Below are 17731 nucleotides of genomic sequence, written 5' to 3'. Positions count from 1 at the left end.
TTGCCACCCCCCTCGCACCCTTAAGGTGGTATCGCCCCAACCCCCTCCCGTAGATGGTATCGTCCAATCATCCCTTAGGGTGAGCTTGCCTGCCAGTCCCTCAGTGTCTTCGGCCGTCGCCACGCTCCTATGCGGTAGGTCCCCACCCACCACTCCCCTAAGGATATCCTCTTTATTCCCCTCATTCTAACCGGAGCCGTTCCCTGTCTTGGACTTAGTTTCACCGCTTCTCTTAACTCTTGCCTCTCCGTGAGGACACCCGCCCTCGGAAAAGCGTGAGGGATTTTGTCCCCAGCGAGCTCCCGTAAGCCCAGAGTATGGTGGCCGACGCACGCTCCCGCACGCTGACTTTGAATTCCAGGGTATAATCCCGCAGGCGCCGAGAGGGGCCGCACAGATCCTAGCCTAAGTAATTATCAGCCGGGGATCCCTGCTAGTCTCCCTGAACTGCAAATTACAAAACACTACTAGCTTCTAACAGACGGCGACCAACGGCTTATTCTGTGGGCGCTGCCATATCGGCTAGCTATGTTGTTTGCAGGTCAGTTGTTTGAAACTACAGGCTCAGCTGGTATTTTTTAAAAATTTACTAGCGATATAGAAAATTTGGCACCTGTGAAATCCCATGGTGGGCCCTCGGTGAAATTAATATGAAGTAGACCAAATATCTATCCCACTTATCAACATCACTCCATCCTGTTACAGTGTCCCCGTCGTGTTAAATTTGTTAGCTTGTAGCCTCCTAGATGCAGGCAGCGTGTGTATGGGTCATAGAGAATGTCCACGCTGGCTTCTTCCTCGGAAGGGTCTAAAAACAGACCCCCGAGGGGCGAAGTGACTTTCCTAAGGCCCACAGCTCCGATGCCTTCATTGACCTCTGGGTGGAGTGGGGAGTAGGAGAGATATTTAAAGGGGAAAGGCTTCAATACTGTCCCTCCACACACTTGACAGTTAAGGGGCTAGATGGCAGGCAGAGGGCTGATCTGTTGGGGCAGGCCTTCCACCTACTGCTCCCACCTTTGTCCCCGTAGCCATGCCATGCTGCACCACCAGGATCCTGCCTGAGACCAGATAGGAAAGAACAGTTACAAGCCTTGGGGTGGGATCCCTCGCACATACACACAAACCCTTATGTGGGGCAGGGAAGGGATTGCTCAGACTTCAGAGGGTTCTTCTCCAGGACCCCTGCCCCTCCTGAGGACTCAAACAAAAGCAGGGGTCAAAGATCCTCTGGGTCACGCTTGGGGTGCCCTGGTGTGTTAGTCATCCCTTCCTCTTCCTCCTGATCTTGCTCCTCCTCCTCATCTTGCTCCTCCTCCTCTTCTGTCTTCTCTTGCCCATCTGTGATCTTTTCCTTTCCAGTCCAAGTTTCCTGTAGACACGCTAGGTTAGGTGATAGAAAACAATGTAGGTATTAGTCCTGGGAGGTTGTGGTCTGGCAGGAAGGGGGCCAGTCCCACACACTTACCAGTTTCAGCAGCAGGGAGCACATGACCTTCACAGAGAAAATGCTGTAGGGGCTGCTCCTGATGGTGGAAGTACCAGTCTCCCACAACATCTTCAAACTCCTCCAGCATTGTCTCACACTGATCAAATGGAAGGGTCAGAAGGAACTATGCTCTGCTGGGCTTTGGAAACCCTCCTCTCTACTCTTCACTCCCTTTCTGCCCACCCTACCTTGAAGAGGCAGGTAGCCAGGAGGCTAAACTCTGCTTACTAGCTGTGTGGTCCTCATTCATTCATCAAACATTTACTAGTACCTGTTCTACCAAGTAGACTATTAAACTCTATGTCTCAGGCTTCTTGCCTATAAAATGGGAAATGGTAATAGTACCTACCGTGTGAGGGTGCTTTGAGAGGAAAATGAGGCAGCAGCTGGAAAGTATGGGAGCCTGAATCTGACACATAGTAGGTGCTCAGTAAGTGATAGTAGATATTATTAGCCTCTACTATTACTCCTTGATATGCTCCTGGGCCCACTTCAATCAATGATAGAGTCCTCACTCTGCCCCCTTCTCTCTGCTCAGAGGTAGACCTCCCTAGGATCTAGCTCTCCCCTCAGGCTCCCTTCTCATTGCCCTGGCAGTGCATTACCCCATCCTACCTGCTTCTTGAGGAATGTGACTTCCACGCTGGGCTCGTCCCACAGCTCCAGAGGGATCCCCAGATCCACCTTCACCCCCTTCTGCACCAGACCTTTCAGTGTTGCCATGGTCTGACTCTGACCCTGAAAGATAGGAATCTAGAATCAGCCGAGCCCCCTGCCCCACCTCTTTTTTCCCCTTTCTGCCATATCAGCACTGTCAATTACTGGAGACCCAGGGGTGAGCTCCATGAGGGTGAGATGAGGGAGTCTAACAATGGGGTGGTGACACTCTCCAGAGCTGGAGGGAGATGGGTCCCAGGGGATATCCATTGTTGTTTCTGAAAAGTGGAATGCTGCCCTAGGGAAGGGTCTGACCTTGGCATATCTCAATGAGCCCTTGCGCTCAGCATGAACACTGTAATCCAGGATCCGCTCACACAAATTCTCCAAGGCCTCTTCCAGCCTTGTCTCTCTGTGGGAAGAGGGGAAACAAAGACTCCTTGGATGCTGTAGGCACTCCCAGGGCTCCCTCAGGGGTTGGAAGGTAAGGGAGCACCAAAAAGAACTCACGAAACACTGTAAGGGACATGTCTCTTCCTCTTGCCCGTGTCCAGCACCTGCCCCAGCTCCAGCACCTCTCGAGATCGGCCAGTGCGACTCAGCTCTTCCTGTAGCTCCAGGCTTAGCAGCTTACACACTAGATGTCCAAAAGGATGTGAAAGACAAACAAACATACCAGCAACTCATTCTGTAGATGAGCAAAAGCAGCAGAACGTGACGGTTACAAGTGCAGACCGTGGAGCCAGACTGGCATGGTTAGAATACTGACTCAGCCACTTAATAGCTATGTGACAATTCCACTGTGCCCTGGCTTCTTCATCTCTAAAATGGAGATAATAATATAATAGGACCTCCTGTGGAGGGGGGTTGTGAGGATTAAATAGATCAATCTACATAAAGCCCCTAGGATAGTGCCTGGCATATAGTGAGCACTGTATGTGTTTGCTTTTATTCTGCAGTTATTTATTGAGCTCCTATATATGTACAACAGCAACATAGCAATAAGACCCATGACCCCATCCACAAGACATTGCTGATGCAGTTGGGGACAAATAAAATGATGACAGTGTGCTGTGATGGGCCCTGCACTAGAGGTTAACAGATTTAATCTCATTAGGAAATGCAAAATTCATGAAATTGTCATGTGTTGACTTCCTACCGGCTTGTGATTTCCTTAAGGATGAGCATGTGTATGTTCCACCACTGTCTTCCAGCAAATAGCACCTGGCCTGGCATGAGGTGGGTCCCAAAAAAAGGGAGTGGCCCATACAGAAGTGCCACGCAAACTAAACACAGGGCAGGTAACAAAAGTGCCTAAAATGTTCCAGACACTACGCTAGGACCTCAGAGACAGGTACTCTCCTTTCCTCCACGGGCTTAACAATATAGTGGGAGGTGACAAAAGGAAGAAGGCTTCCAAAGGAATTGACATCTGAACTGGGCCTTGAAGAACCAAATGCAGAAGGGAGAGGGTTATTCCAGGCAAAAGGAAAAACAGTGTGCTAAGGCACAGAGGTGCAAGAGGATAAGGCAGGCTCGGTGACAGGTGAGAAGTTCAGCGAGGCTGAAGCATGGGCACTTTGAGGAAGGGAGTTGAGGTACCGAAATGTAAGAGAGGTGGGGACCATACAACAGAGACTGTGTCAAAAATGGCTGCATTCCGACCACAGCAGGAGGCCTGCAGGGATGTTACAGCAAGCACTGACGTGACCAGGTCTGTGTGTAGAAAAACGACAGGCGTGGGGAGAAAAGCAGGGACACAAATGAAGGAGAGGTTAGGTCCAGGTCATGCAGAATACTGATAATGAAATTCCCTGTGGAGTGAGGTGAAGGAAATAAGAATCCAGGGAAGAAATTAAAGTCAGGAAAGCAACAAACTAGGGAACCACGGCACTCAATGGCCCAGCTCTTAAGTGTCTCTTCTCAGCTGCACACGTCCCCTACCGCTGTGGTGCAGCCATATAAGATGCTGTTCACAGCAAAATCCCTAAGTATACATCCTCTGCAAACCCTTACACCTACAGGGGGCCTCCTCTCTCCTTTATGAGCTTCAAGGGCTTATTTCCTTACCTCCACACCTGCCCCAGGAGAGCGTGGGGCCTGTAATTTGAGAGCGTCTCTGAAAGGGTGGAGCAGAGGATGGCCAAAAGGTATGAGCCTCATACCCAGCTCCTGCAGGTTCCCCAGACTTAGGTTTAGTGACATGGGGGAAACACACACTTCAGATGCTCAGTAAAGTGGGCGATCCTGGGCACTATCTTTGAACTACAATTCCCACAAATCACTGGGGTTACGCTACTAAGAAAAAGCGGGCTCCCTCTGGATGTCCTATGGGAATTGTAGTGCCATAGTTGTGGGGTAGCGCTCTACGTTCCCTCCTTTGACCCCCTTCAAATTCAGCCAGAGTCTCCCTGAGGTCTTCAAAGAGATCTAGTGACCCACCCATCATGGTCCATTTGGTTCGGCCCAGACTAAAGAGATGGGCAGAGGGATGCGAATAGGGGCTAGCTACTCCCTTCAGATACCTTCGCATTTGCTGGGCAAGCGTTCTGTGTCATCGTCCTCCTTCGACGTCCCAACCCAAGCGCCGTACGCAGCCAAAATGAAAAGCAACATTCCCAACCGCACAGGTCCCATGACAAAGTGCTCTCCAAACCAACAACCCCTTGCCTTCAAACCAACTTCGTGAAGGCAGCGGGCCCTTTAAATTTCGAGGTGGTGTCGGCGGGACCGTCTAGCCAGCCAGGCTTGCGAGGCGCACGCGCAGTCCCGGCCGGAAAGGAGGTGGAGCCTCATAGCGCTCCTGACTGTCCCACCTCGGTTTTGTGGCGCCTCTTGGGGTCCTGGCCGCCGGGTAGTGAAGGAATAAACTGAAGTTAATTGCAGCAGGAGTATGTGCTCCTTACACGTAGACAGAGAAACCCGTTTTTTATACCACTTCAGGCCGTGAGCCTAGGAGACTCATTCCGGCTCGGGGAAGGGGCAGTGACTTGCTCTCCGTCTCTACCAGGACCTGCTCCCGGGAGGGGGCGGGGCGAACATGGCGCCGAGCGCCGGGTGAGCGGCGCTTTGGCGGCGGTGAGAGACTTTTAATGCGTGGGGCGTTCGGCTGGCGGGGAAGGGTCTGAGTGCTACCCGGGACTAGGCCCTTTGAAGGGCCCATGTGGGAACCGGGAGGAGGGCGGTGGGTTGTGTGTCCGTGCGCGAGGGGACTCCGTACGTGTATGTTCGCATTGGGGGATGTTGGGGGGATGAGGTGGGCTCTCAGCGCCTTCTTTCGCGCTGTACCCGTTGCCTGGGGACCTTCGACTCGCTTCCTTGCCGGGGAGGCCACTACCGAAGTCTAGCTCATGTTAACCATCTTCTGTGAAGCTTTCCTGCCGACTCCACTGACCTGAGGGGCTCCTGAGGCCGTAGCGTGTTTCGTGAGCTGTTTACTGGCAGAGGGTATGGAGGGTATTGAAGGATTAGTAAGAGTTCGCCATTGACCTGGGACACGACAGCGTCTTGTTTACCCAGTGCCGGGCACAGAGTATGTGTTGAATAAATGTTTTCCATGAACGTACGACTTAAAACAGTGGAGGCGGAGACCAAATTCTCTTTCGCCCCCGTGCTCACCCCTCCAGAACGCCCCCATCAGTGCCTCACCGTCAGTCCTAAACACTTTGACCTTAGTCTTCCTAATGCTAACTCCAAGCGAGCCACTCTCCTTTTGGCCACAAAGCAGGTTCCAAACTTGGACCTATATCTTGTTCATCAAGAGAATAGTGGTGCCATGTATTCACTGAGCCCCTACATCTCTAAGCCCTACACTTGATTAATTTATTCAGCAAGTATTTACTGAGTACAGTGTCTCGGGCACCAGTCCGGGGTCTTGGAATACATCAGTGAACACAAAGGGAAGGTAGTGGTGGTGATAAACAATTAGAAATGATACAGTGTATATTAGCAGATGTTAAATTTTTCCGTGGGGGAAAAAAGAGCAGAGTGGGGTTGGAGTGTGGTATTAAATAGGGTGATGGGACTAGGCAGCCAAGCTAACATCTGGGGAAGAGCATTCAAGGCAGAAGGAAAAGAGCAAAGGCCAAAAAGCAAGAGCTTTGCCTGTGAGGTTTGAACAGCAGGAGGAGAATGAAGCTGGATCAAGATGGAAGAAGGAAGGAAAACAGATCAGAGATGTGATTGGAGTGAGGGCAAATTATGAAGGGCCTTATAGACTATAATTAGGATTTTGGATTTTACTAGAGGGTAAATGTGGAGCCATTCCAGGGTTTTGAACAAAAAAATGACCCAATCTGATTTATGTTTTGACAGAATCAGTCTGGCTGCTGTGTTAGGAAGAGATGTGGGGAGCAAGGGTGGAAGCAGGAAGACCTTGTCAGGAGACTATTGGAATTAGCCAGGCGAGATATGGTGGTGACTTGGGCATGCCGTTGGGAGTGGAGGAGTCAGGTTGGATCACCCAACTGATTTGATGTGAGGGCTCACATAAAGAGTGAGTGCCTGGATAGATGGCATTGCCATGAAGATGAAGAAAACAGGCTGGAGCTGGTGGGGAGCGAGAGATCAGGAGTTCAGCTGTAGAAGAGATTTAAGTCGACAGTTTGATATACAACACTGGTGTTAGGAAGACCGCCCTGGGCTGGGGATAGAAATTTGGCCATCATCCGCCTGTAAGCAATACTGAAAATTGAGGGTAGTTGACATTACCAAAGAAATTAAGTGTAGCTACAGAAGAAGACCAAAGACTGAGCCCAGGACACTCCAGCATTAGGCAGTTTTATTTATGTATTTTTTTAAGATGAGAAGAGGAAGAACTTGTCAAGGAAACCGAGGGGGGTGGGGTGGCCAGTGAGATACGAGGAAGCCAGGAGAAGGTAGTGTGCAGTGCAGTGAAGGGTGTCTTCAGGAGGGAGTAGTCTAGCTATACTAGATGCTGCCAGCAGGTCAAGTCTGACGATGACAGAGAGTGGACCTTGGGTTCCACAGTGTGGAGTCATCGGCGACCTTGATGAGCTGTTTCAGGGACCTGGTGGGGTCAAAAGCTTGATTGGAGTAGGTACAAGAAAGGAAAGGAAGTAGAAACAGGATAATTCTTTCAGGGAGTTTGGTTGCAAGGAAGAGCCGAAACATGGGGCTCTTCTAGAGAAAGTGGAATGAAAAGTAACATTTATTTTTTTAATTTTTAAAATGTTTTTGTTTTTGAGAGAGAATGAGAGCGTGAGCAGGAGAGGGGCAGAAAGAGAGGGAGACACAGAATCCAACGCAGGCTCCAGGCTCTGAGCTGTCAGCACAGAGCCTGATGGGGGGCTCGAACTTGAGAACTGTGAGGTCATGACCTGAGCCAAAGTTGGATGCTTAACCACCACCCAGGCACCCCAAATTAACATTTAAAATTTTTAATTGTGGTGAAATACACATAACATAAAGCTCACCATCTGAAACCATTTCAAGTGTACACTTTAGCAGGATTAAATACATTCATGATGTTCTACAACCGTCACTCCATCCATCTCCAGAACTCTTCATGTTGTAAAACCGAAGCTCTGTCATTATACACTAACTCCCCATTCTTCCCTCCCCTAGCCACAGCAACCCCATTCTGCTGAGTCTATGAATTTGACTCCACTAAGAACCTCATAAGAGTGGAATCATAACACTGTTTGCCCTTTTCTGGCTCCCTTATTTCCCTCTGCATGGTGTCCTCAAGGTTCACCCATGTCGTAGCATGTGTCAGAATCACCTTCCTTTTTCAGGCTCGATACTAGTCTGTTGTGTGGATAGACCACTGTCTTGTTTTCTTGAGAAGGGAGAAATAAGTGCATTTAGGAGGCTGATGGGAACCATCGACCGAGTAGGTTGAAAACGTGGTGGTGATGCAGGGAGATGGAAGCAGTGTTGGAGTTGGCAAGGGGCACGAATGGCTTCTCTACGGTAACAGGCAGGAAGGCAGAAGATGTGGGCGCCAGTGCTGTTAGGTTGGTGGATGCAGTGGGAGTCTATGGGGGTCTCTTCTAATGGCGTAAAGTGCGGAGGAGAGGTGGAATGTAGGACAGGGGGACTGAGTGCGGGGACTGAGTGCACTGAGGTGTGGTATGATTGTCAGGCAGTTTGCGATCATTGGGGCCCTGGGTGGCTCAGTTGGTTAAGCATCTGACTCTTTTTTTGTTTTTGTTTTTTTTGAAAGAGGGAGAGAGAGAGAATCCCAAGCAGGCCCCACACTGTCAGAACAGAGCCCTACACAGGGCTTGAACCCACAAGCCATGAGGTCATGACCTGAGCCAAAATCAAGAGTCAGACACTACCGACCAAGACACCCAGGCGCCCCAAGTGTCTGACTCTTGATCTCAGCTCAGGTCGTCGTCGTCTTCTTCTTCTTCTTCTTCTTCTTCTTCTTCTTCTTCTTCTTCTTTTTTTTTTTTTTTTTTTGTTTATTCATTTTGAGAAAGAGAGAAAGAGGTGGGACAGGCAGAGGGAGAGAGAGAATTTTAAGCATGCTCCACACCCAGCATGGAGCCTGACACGGGGCTTAATCTCATAAACTAAGAGATCATGACCTGAGTGGAAATCAAGAGTCATATGCTCAACTGACTAGCCACCCAGGCACCCCTCATCTCAGGTCTTGATCTCAGGGCCGTGAGTTCAAGCCCTGCATTGGGAAGAAACCCAAAGCTGGGAGGATGTAAGTAACTTGCCCAAATAACCCAGCTAAGTAATCTAGGGCCAGGATTTAAATTGAAGACATGTCTGTTCTTGTATATCTCACTTGCATGGCACCTGGCACAGAATCAGAGCTCAGTACATTTTGTTGAACCGGGTCAGATCACTACCTGCTTCTCTTACAGCCAATACTAATTACACGGAGATGGACACGTTTATTTTTTATCTTTTCTGCCCACCCCATACCCCTGCCAGGTCTCCCATCTTTCCACCCCGGGGTATCACTCTTTGGGGGAGGGAGAGAGAGGCTCCAGAATGGCTGAGGAGAAGAAGCTGAAGCTCAGCAATACCGTGCTGCCCTCGGAGTCGATGAAAGTGGTGGCCGAGTCCATGGGCATCGCTCAGATCCAGGAGGAGACCTGCCAGCTGCTGACAGACGAGGTCAGCTACCGCATCAAGGAGATTGCACAGGTACCCCAACCGCTCCACCCAGCCCTTCGTTGTGTTAAGAATGCTGCCCAGGCCCCCTTCTTCCTCAGGCTCTTGAGTTGATGTTTGTTCTCCCACCCCCAGGATGCCTTGAAGTTCATGCACATGGGGAAGCGGCAGAAGCTAACCACCAGTGACATCGATTACGCGCTGAAGCTAAAGAATGTCGAGGTGATTGGGACACGTGGGACTGAGGTTGGCAGGGTTGGTGGGGGGCAAGATGGTGAGACCCATCCTCCCTGACACTGCATTTGCCTTCAGTCATGCCTCCTTGGGCTCCCTTCTCATCTCAATATCTCTTTCTCTCTCTCTCTCTCTCCTGATCCAGCCACTCTATGGCTTCCACGCCCAGGAGTTCATTCCTTTTCGTTTCGCCTCTGGTGGGGGCCGGGAGCTTTACTTCTACGAGGAGAAGGAGGTTGATCTGAGCGACATCATCAATACCCCTCTGCCCCGGGTGCCCCTGGATGTCTGCCTCAAAGGTTGGGGCGGGGATTGCAGGGTGGCGGGGAAGAGGAAAAGGGGTTGAGGAGGCTCACAAGTGAAGAAGCCCTCAGCGTGCGATCGCTAGGGAGTTGCAGGAAGTGGGGACAGGACGGAAAGCACATTCCTGGTATGGAGTGACTCCCTAGTGTCCATGTCCAGCCATTCAACTTGACACCTTCTTTCCTCACAGCTCATTGGCTGAGCATTGAAGGCTGCCAGCCAGCTATACCTGAGAACCCACCCCCAGGTAACCTCATCTGTGCCCAAGGCCCACCCCTCTCTATCTCATGTCCCCTCTCCTTCCTTTATATCCCCTGCCACTCTCATCACTCCTGCTGTGACGGCTTTCCCACCAGCTCCCAAAGAGCAGCAGAAGGCTGAGGCCACAGAACCCCTGAAGTCAGCAAAGCCAGGCCAGGAGGAAGATGGACCCTTGAAAGGCAAAGGTCAAGGGGCTGCTCCAGCCGACGGCAAAGGTCAGTGTTGCTAGGCTGGGCTCCTCGGTGCTCCTCCCAGATGGCGATTTGTGAGGTGGCTGAGGGCAGGGCAAGGGGTGACACCTATGGCTGGAGAGCCCTGGAAAGGATCAGGAAACCTGAGAGGAGCCAAGTCCTGGGTCTCACCGGGCAGGGAGCAAAGGTTTGTCCGGCTCTAGGCCTCTTCTGGAGCCTTCGTGTTCAAACCTGTCTTGGCAATTCACACAGGGAAAGAGAAGAAGGCACCACCCCTGCTGGAGGGGGCCCCTTTGCGACTGAAGCCCCGAAGTATCCACGAGCTGTCCGTGGAGCAGCAGCTGTACTACAAGGAGATCACTGAAGCGTGTGTGGGCTCCTGTGAGGCCAAGAGAGCGGTGAGGCCCTGCCGACCTGCTTCTCCCTGCCTGGGGCATTCCTTCTCTCTGGAGTTTCAGGAATCCCTTCCCATCTCTGCCCCCCCGCGTCACTTGCTCCCTCCCCACTGCAGGAGGCGCTGCAGAGCATTGCAACGGACCCAGGGCTCTATCAGATGCTGCCGCGATTCAGCACCTTCATCTCGGAGGGGGTGAGAAGAGGCAGAAGGCCAGGACCCAGGATGAGGTTCCGGGCGGTGAGGAGGCAGCCGGGGGAGCTCATCGGAGGGTCTCACTGCCCTGTCACTTCTCCTTCCCGCAGGTCCGTGTGAATGTGGTGCAGAACAACCTGGCCCTGCTCATCTACCTGATGCGCATGGTGAAGGCGCTGATGGACAACCCCACGCTGTATCTAGAAAAATACGTGAGTGGCCCTGCCCACCCACCTTTCAGCCTGGGGTCGGGGCACCTGGTTGCCACCAACAGGAAGCCATCCTCAGAATTGGCCAACTTGCCACTTCTCCCTTAGGTCCATGAGTTAATTCCAGCTGTGATGACGTGCATCGTAAGCAGACAGCTGTGCCTGCGGCCAGATGTGGACAATCACTGGGCACTCCGGGACTTTGCTGCCCGCCTCGTGGCCCAGATCTGCAAGCATTTCAGCACGACCACCAACAACATCCAGTCCCGGATCACCAAGACCTTCACCAAGGTGAGCAAAAATGAGGAGTGTAGATGATCTTGTATCTCCACCCCAGGGTGGTGACCAGGACAAAGAGCTTCACCCACACCAGAGGCGGTTCAGCGTGGCTAGAGGAAGTGACAGTGGAAAGATGCGGGAGACGGACAGGGACTGGCATCTGGGCCACATCTGTAGTGTCGTAACAATCTACAACATAAGTGTGTTCGCGAGACTTATTCTTAACAATTAGCCTCTCGGGCCCCTTTCCCCAGTATATCTTCCTTCCCCTTGCAGAGCTGGGTGGACGAGAAGACTCCATGGACTACGCGGTATGGCTCCATCGCAGGCCTGGCAGAGCTCGGACACGATGTGAGGCCCCCGGCGCGGGGAACACTGCAAGAAAGGAGGCATCGTGGGTCCTAGTGGGCAAGGGCCCCACCTGCAAGGCCCTGTGGTGACCCGAGGGCCCTGGCTTGTCCCCTTGCTTTCCAACAGGTGATTAAGACTCTGATTCTGCCACGGCTGCAGCAGGAAGGGGAGCGGATCCGCGGTGTCCTGGACGGCCCCGTGCTGAGCAACATTGACCGCATTGGAGCTGACCATGTGCAGAGCCTCCTCCTGGTGACTAGAACCCCTGTCCCTGCCCTCCCCCCAATCCTTCCCCCCGCCACTCCCCCCACACACACACACACAAGCACGACAATCAGTAAACAGCTGTTGTCTTTTATTCACTCATCGCATTTGCCTCATGTGTTCTGAGCCCAATACTGTTGTGCAGATGGAGAGACAAAGGCAAGAGGTTAAGTAAGAAATAAGAGACCTTAACTGTCAGCCTGTGACCCTGCCTAGACTGGACCGCCCCCGAGGCTTCCCCATCACTGTGCTGCATTCCAAGCAGGGCATCCCCCTGTGGACCAGCCACCCCTTAGAAATCACAAGTGTTTTCAGCAAGTTTCCCCATCCACACTGGTGCTGCCTGAGGTTCCTCACACACACTGCCAGCCCAGCAGCCTGGCCTGCAACACAACGCACTGGAGTAATGGGCAGTTTCCTTTCTCACCCCTTCCTTGTCACTTCCTGAGCGTCCCAGCTCTCCACCTACCTTGTTTTTCTTTGCTTTCTCTGCAGAAACACTGTGCCCCTGTTCTGGCAAAGCTGCGCCTACCACCTGACAATCAAGACGCCTATCGGGCAGAATTTGGGTCCCTTGGGCCCCTCCTCTGCTCTCACGTTGTCAAGGCCCGGGCCCAGGCTGCTCTGCAGGCTCAGCAGGTCAACAGGACCACTCTGACCATCACTCAGGTCAGGGACTGGGGGGAAGAGGGGTCTGGTGAGGAAACATGTGGGAAGGGGGCAAGCAGGGGGGACAGGGGCATGGTTCCCTTCAGGGTGGGGGACTCACAGACGCGCGCTCGCTTTTATAAAACACAGGACCCTCTGAGTGAGACTTGGGGGGTCTGAGTCCCCTTAGTGGATGATTCTTCAACCCAAGGGAGACCCTCTGAGGAGCAGCAATAAGTGCCCCTCCTTTTCACATTTCCTTCCTGCCTCTTCTTTGTACAGCCCCGGCCCACATTGACCCTCTCCCAGGCCCCTCAGCCTGGCCCTCGGACCCCTGGCTTGCTGAAGGTCCCTGGCTCCATTGCACTGCCTGTGCAGACCTTGGTGTCTGCGCGAGCTGCTGCCCCGCCTCAGCCTTCCCCTCCTCCAACCAAGTTTATTGTCATGTCCTCATCCTCCAGCGCCTCATCCACTCAACAGGTACTGGGACCCAGGTGGGACTGGGGAAGGTGCGGAGCACGACCAGGGTTACCTCCAAGTACCCTGGGGGCCCCAGAGTAGAGCCCAGTCCCCCCTGGGCCTAAAGACAGGAGCAGGAAGGAGCACTTCACGGAGGCCATAAGGCATAGCTGCTCATCCTGAGCTCGGGTCTCAGGCCTACAGGCACCTGAGCAGGTGAATGAATCATCAACTCTTCTGCCGGAACAGGTGAATTCTCCCCCAGGCAGTGCCTCTCCTTTCTCCCCCCAGGTCCTGTCCCTCAGCACCTCAGCCCCTGGCTCAGGCTCCACCACTACCTCTCCCGTCACCACCACGGTCCCCAGCGTGCAGCCCATCGTCAAGCTGGTCTCTACTGCCACCACCGCACCCCCTAGCACTGCTCCCTCTGGTCCGGGCAGCGTCCAGAAGTACATCGTGGTCTCTCTTCCTCCTACAGGGGAGGGCAAAGGAGGCCCCACCTCCCATCCTTCTCCAGCTCCTGCCCCATCCTCAGCCCCCTCCCCGCTTGGGGGCAGTGCCCTTTGTGGGGGGAAACAGGAAGCTGGGGATAGCCCCCCACCAGCTCCAGGGACTCCAAAAACTAATGGCTCCCAGCCCCCTGGCTCTGGCTCCCCTCAGCCTGCGCCTTAATGCTGTCACACATCTGCCAACCTTCTTCTCTCCCCGATTCCCTCTCTCTCTCTCTCTCTCTCTCTCTCTCTCACACACACACACACACACACACACACACACACACTAGGTGGAAGGAAGTAATGGTTTGCTTCTTCCATGTTACTTTTAGATATTGTACAGCCAGTTCCTCAGAATAAAAGTTTGATTTGTAAATTCTGATCCACCCCGGCCTTTCCTGTGTCAGGTACCACAGGACGGTCAAATATGTCAACTAGGACTGGACTCTCAGGACTCAGGACATTGCATCCAGGTCCATGACCATGGTCTGGAAGGGTGGAAAAGACAGTATCGTCCTTCTCTGGTTCCACAGACTACTGCCTTTGCTGCCCGCATCCTCGTTTGGGGAGCCTCAGATCCGAATGACGTAGGCATCACTGTGGCTCAGATGTCGCACCCACTTGTGGGGGTTGGCGTTGCCGCAGGGTCTGAACGCCAGCCTGAGGAAGCGCACCTGGAGGCCAGAGCACGTGTGCCGGGGAAGTTCAAAAGAGAGGCTGGCGGGGCCCAGCCCCAGCGGAGGGGCCATGGTGGAGGGTCCTTGGCCAGAAGGCCCAGGGAGACCTGGAACATCCATCTGTGAGGGACAGAGACCAGGGAAGGGTGCTGAGGGCACAGAGGAGGGAGGGCATGGGGCTCAGGTCCAGGGCATGAGGAGGGGTGATTGGGGCTAAACATGCAGCTGGAAGAGAGGGTCTCAGGGAGTCGGCAGCTCGTACCTGGAAAAGGCCTGACAGCTGGGAGCCGCCTTGCACCCGAGGCAGGTCCCAGTGGAGGGCTCCGTCCCCGAGCTCTGCCTTCTGTTCAGGGCCGCTCAGCTCCTGAGACAGGCTGGAGTTTGGGGATGACAGGCGCTGCGCTCAGCCTGCCTTCCTGGGACAGGCTGGTCCCACCCTCCCTGCCACCACCCTGTTACCCTGGGGAAGCTGGCAAAACCTCCCGGGCCCTGTGGCTGCAACACTAACCTAATCACCCCTCGCGGCAGGGGAAGGTGCAGCCTGACGTTGAGAGCTTGGCTGCCAAGAAGAGAGGAACAGAGTCAGCCCTGGGAAGACAGTGACTCGTCCCCCCTCTTCATTAACACCACTAGCGCAGGTGTTACACCCACCCCCTTTCCCAGCCTTCCTGTCTAACTGAATGGGATTCCGAAGCTGACGGACGCATCCGAAGGGGGAAGCAACAGGTATTTGGGCCCTGTGTCCTGCCCCATGATACGGAACGAGGCCTGGCTAACCCCCCACTCGTACCTCTTCGGGGGCAGGTCACATCGTAACTTCAGGTAAACCTGGAGTCTGGGTGAAAGGGATGGTTCTGTTACTCACTGGCCTCTCACCATCCCCACCCGGAACCCCCATGCAGGGCTGCTGCGTAGGTCGGTCATGCCCCAAGCAGGAGAGAGAAGGGATGATATCCAGCCCAACTCCACTAAGGGCTGAGTCTGCATAGGGGAGAGGGTGCCTTTTTCTTGTACCTATTATCATCCCTCCTCCACAATGCGCTTTGGGAACATACATGCATTAGCTTGGACTTCGGGAAAGTTCTAGAAGAGAAAAATGGTCTTACCTGCCTGAGCCTCGGTCCCACTGCACAGAGGGAAAGAGCCGGAAGGGGAGTGGGGAGGGGAGGTCGTCTGAGAGTTGGTACCGCATCACAGTCAGCTGAGACCAGACAGGAATGGAGGTCAGTTTGGTCTCCTCACACCTGAACTTGCCTCCCTTCCCAACGGAGGATGGAAAGTGCTAGGCCAGCCCAATCCTGACCTCGCCCTGAGGGGGCTGCAAGCGGAGGATTCGATGAGACTCAAACTCCTCAAGGAGCACTGAGCTGTGAAATGAGACCTCATCCACCCGGATTCCTGGGCCGTAACCTGGAGGGAAAGAAAGTGTCCTCTCCTAACCCACGTTGTGGGTGAGAAGAGCAGCAAGGTGGTAGCTGGGGGAAAACCCATCTCTGTTCCATGAAACTTTTGGTGGCAACCTGTACCTAGGAGAGAAGGACCCCTTTTCTTCTCACCTCTCAGTTCTGACTTCCCCACACAAAACTCTTCTGTCAGGCCAATGCGCATCTCTGTCACAGAAGAGAACAGAAAAGGCCACCAGATACCAACATTCACATACTACCAAGGAGCCCGTTCCAAACCTGACCCTGGGCTAAGCCTGCAGACTTCTCACCAGAGCCACTGGGAAGAAAGCTCTTGAGCCGGATCTCTCCCTGCACGTCTACCTTCAGCAGCGAGCCCTAAGAAGAACGGAGAGATCAATGTCCCGAGGTGACACACTGCCCCCGACCCCATACATTTCCCAAAAGCCGTCTATCCTCTGTTCTAGGGCTGGGGGCCCAAACTCACGTTAGATGCTATCAGTACAGACAGCCTCTCGACCACATCCAAAAACACTTCATTCTTTTGGCTCTGAAGAAGAGAGGGGATTTGGAGGCTGAGTGACCTGTGTTGTAAAGTGCACAGGCAGAAAGGACAGGCCAGTGGAAGCTAGGGCCCTGGGGTGGGGACATGGGGAAGGGAAGGGATTGTCCACGTCTGGGAACACCAGGATCTCGTTCTCTGGTGTTCCAGGAAAAACTCAGAGGGTCTGATGCATCTCACCTGGTCAGAGCGGCTGGACAGGACAGGGCGGCTGGCTGCACTGCTGGGGGCCACTTTGCTCTGCTGCGTCTCAGCCCCAAACTGTAAAGCACCCAAAGCAAGCAATCTTCAGGTTTGACACTACCCACCACCCCTCCTCCTCCTCTTTCCCTCGACTGACCAAGCCAACACTGCTGAGGTCAAAGAGACTGAAGGGCTTGCTGACCACAGCCTCTGTCTGGATGAAGTTTCTCAGCATCTCTGTGGATGTGGTCTGCACGTAGCCATAGTCCTGTGGGCAGAGGAAGGACAGCCTGTGGGAGGTCAGTGGAGGGAAGGGGTGGAAATGAATGGACTTAGCCTCCCACCCACAGTGCATATCTGCAAGGAATGGGGTGCAGTGAGGGAAATGCTTGGCCCTCACCAGCACTTCATCCAGGAGCTCATAGACAAGAGCCACGTTGCGGGAGATGGTCCCCTCGCCCAAGGAGCCACAGTAATCGCCCAGGAGAGTGGCCAACCTGAGAAAACGAGTCGGAGTGTGCATATGCCCCTCCTGTCAGATCCCCGCGCCCAGGTGCCCAGCCCTGCCCTCCTCACCGGGAGAGCAGCTCTAGGAGGCTGAAGGGAGAAATGTTCTCTGAAGTCGTGGCCACCAAATAGAGGCCGCTGTGTCTGATGTGAATAAAATGACGGTCATCGTGGTGCTGAGGCAGAGGTGGGGAAGAAGCATTAGGAAGAGAGCTGTGATTAAGGGCCCGTGAGACTTCCTAGCAGTGTGCCTTGAGAACCCTGGGCATCCTCCCTGGGGTCCAGCTTCCTGACATGTCTGGGGAGGTAACCAATAGTACCCACCCCGGAGTTGCGGGGGGATTGGGACGTGAGAGGAGCCTGTGCCTGGTACATTGTTAGCTCTTGATAAACTTGAATTCACATTATTTGGCGTAACGTACCCCCCAAGCGGAAGCTCTCAGGGAAACAGCCCTGGGAGGAAGGAGGCGCCCTCCCCACCCGCCCCCTGCCCGCCAGGCGCATCCCCCACTCCCCGCCACTGGTTACCATGACAACCGGGGACTCATCTCCGGGCAGTCCCGTCAGCTTCCGGTAGAAGAGCTCGGCCACATCCCGACCACCACTGTCCCCGCGGACTGACCGGGTGGAAGAACAGCTAAGGAGCCAGCGATACAGTCTGGCCCTGGGGCACCACTCCCACCCAGGGCCCCCCCTCCTGCCCCGTAGGTCAAGGATACAATCCTTGTAGATGAGCGGGTCCCCTTTGGAGGAAAGAATGAAGAACTGGGAGATCATGGCGGCTCTGGAGAGTAGGCAGGGAGACAACGAAAGTTGGGCCTGCCCCGCCCTGCGGCCCCGGAACAAAAGGACGAGCGTACGCTGGCCCTTTAAGAG

At 53.8% G+C, this 17731-nt stretch overlaps 3 protein-coding genes across 5 annotated transcripts; 1 reads left to right on the top strand and 2 right to left on the bottom strand.

The window, feature by feature from the left end:
* The first annotated feature begins 88 nt into the window (after positions 1 to 88).
* On the top strand, positions 89 to 13899 carry TAF6 (TATA-box binding protein associated factor 6). Of its 2 annotated transcripts, none has more exons than XM_043561270.1 (15): positions 89 to 134; positions 9062 to 9277; positions 9380 to 9466; positions 9624 to 9777; positions 9972 to 10028; positions 10138 to 10257; positions 10486 to 10631; positions 10745 to 10822; positions 10933 to 11034; positions 11140 to 11322; positions 11587 to 11661; positions 11788 to 11913; positions 12421 to 12594; positions 12856 to 13053; positions 13324 to 13899. In XM_043561270.1, exons 2-15 carry the CDS (start codon positions 9122 to 9124, stop codon positions 13702 to 13704), a joined length of 2037 nt encoding a protein of 678 aa, XP_043417205.1. In that variant the 5' UTR covers positions 89 to 134; positions 9062 to 9121; the 3' UTR covers positions 13705 to 13899. The 2 variants fall into 2 exon arrangements, with proteins under 2 accessions (XP_043417205.1, XP_043417204.1); XM_043561269.1 differs by lacking the exon at positions 89 to 134 and adding an exon at positions 4946 to 5224.
* Positions 535 to 4932, bottom strand: CNPY4 (canopy FGF signaling regulator 4). Its single transcript, XM_043561276.1, has 6 exons — positions 4672 to 4932; positions 2657 to 2783; positions 2462 to 2558; positions 2105 to 2227; positions 1469 to 1586; positions 535 to 1383 (listed from the first exon to the last, which is right to left on the bottom strand). The coding sequence occupies exons 1-6, from the start codon at positions 4781 to 4783 to the stop codon at positions 1220 to 1222; spliced, it is 741 nt and encodes a 246-aa protein (XP_043417211.1). The 5' UTR covers positions 4784 to 4932; the 3' UTR covers positions 535 to 1219.
* Positions 12000 to 17685, bottom strand: AP4M1 (adaptor related protein complex 4 subunit mu 1). Of its 2 annotated transcripts, XM_043561271.1 has the most exons (15): positions 17575 to 17685; positions 17384 to 17472; positions 16925 to 17031; positions 16749 to 16845; positions 16506 to 16616; positions 16346 to 16426; positions 16091 to 16153; positions 15915 to 15981; positions 15757 to 15810; positions 15504 to 15610; positions 15307 to 15401; positions 14991 to 15035; positions 14709 to 14759; positions 14463 to 14574; positions 12000 to 14320 (listed from the first exon to the last, which is right to left on the bottom strand). In XM_043561271.1, the coding sequence occupies exons 1-15, from the start codon at positions 17630 to 17632 to the stop codon at positions 14096 to 14098; spliced, it is 1362 nt and encodes a 453-aa protein (XP_043417206.1). In that variant the 5' UTR covers positions 17633 to 17685; the 3' UTR covers positions 12000 to 14095. The 2 variants fall into 2 exon arrangements, with proteins under 2 accessions (XP_043417206.1, XP_043417208.1); XM_043561273.1 differs by lacking the exon at positions 14709 to 14759.
* Between the last annotated feature and the right edge of the window lie 46 nt (positions 17686 to 17731).

The sequence above is a fragment of the Prionailurus bengalensis genome, chromosome E3, assembly GCF_016509475.1.
Source record: "Prionailurus bengalensis isolate Pbe53 chromosome E3, Fcat_Pben_1.1_paternal_pri, whole genome shotgun sequence".
NCBI classification, from domain to species: domain Eukaryota; kingdom Metazoa; phylum Chordata; class Mammalia; order Carnivora; family Felidae; genus Prionailurus; species Prionailurus bengalensis.
The sequence above is the reverse complement of the archived record's forward strand: the minus strand, read 5'-3'. Positions and strand labels throughout refer to the sequence as shown.

Coding starts and splice junctions, on each gene's coding strand:
- CNPY4 (XM_043561276.1), bottom strand. CDS start 4,783: ATGGGACCTGTGCGGTTGGGAATGTTGCTTTTCATTTTGGCTGCGTAC. Junction 2,784..4,671: donor CTTGCCCAGCAAATGCGAAG/GTATCTGAAGGG, acceptor TTGGACATCTAG/TGTGTAAGCTGCTAAGCCTG. Junction 2,228..2,461: donor GCTCATTGAGATATGCCAAG/GTCAGACCCTTC, acceptor CCTATCTTTCAG/GGTCAGAGTCAGACCATGGC.
- TAF6 (XM_043561270.1), top strand. CDS start 9,122: ATGGCTGAGGAGAAGAAGCTGAAGCTCAGCAATACCGTGCTGCCCTCG. Junction 9,278..9,379: donor GCATCAAGGAGATTGCACAG/GTACCCCAACCG, acceptor TCCCACCCCCAG/GATGCCTTGAAGTTCATGCA. Junction 9,778..9,971: donor CCTGGATGTCTGCCTCAAAG/GTTGGGGCGGGG, acceptor CTTTCCTCACAG/CTCATTGGCTGAGCATTGAA.
- AP4M1 (XM_043561271.1), bottom strand. CDS start 17,632: ATGATCTCCCAGTTCTTCATTCTTTCCTCCAAAGGGGACCCGCTCATC. Junction 15,036..15,306: donor TGGGACCGAGGCTCAGGCAG/GTAAGACCATTT, acceptor CCTTTCACCCAG/ACTCCAGGTTTACCTGAAGT. Junction 14,760..14,990: donor TGTGACCTGCCCCCGAAGAG/GTACGAGTGGGG, acceptor TCTTCTTGGCAG/CCAAGCTCTCAACGTCAGGC.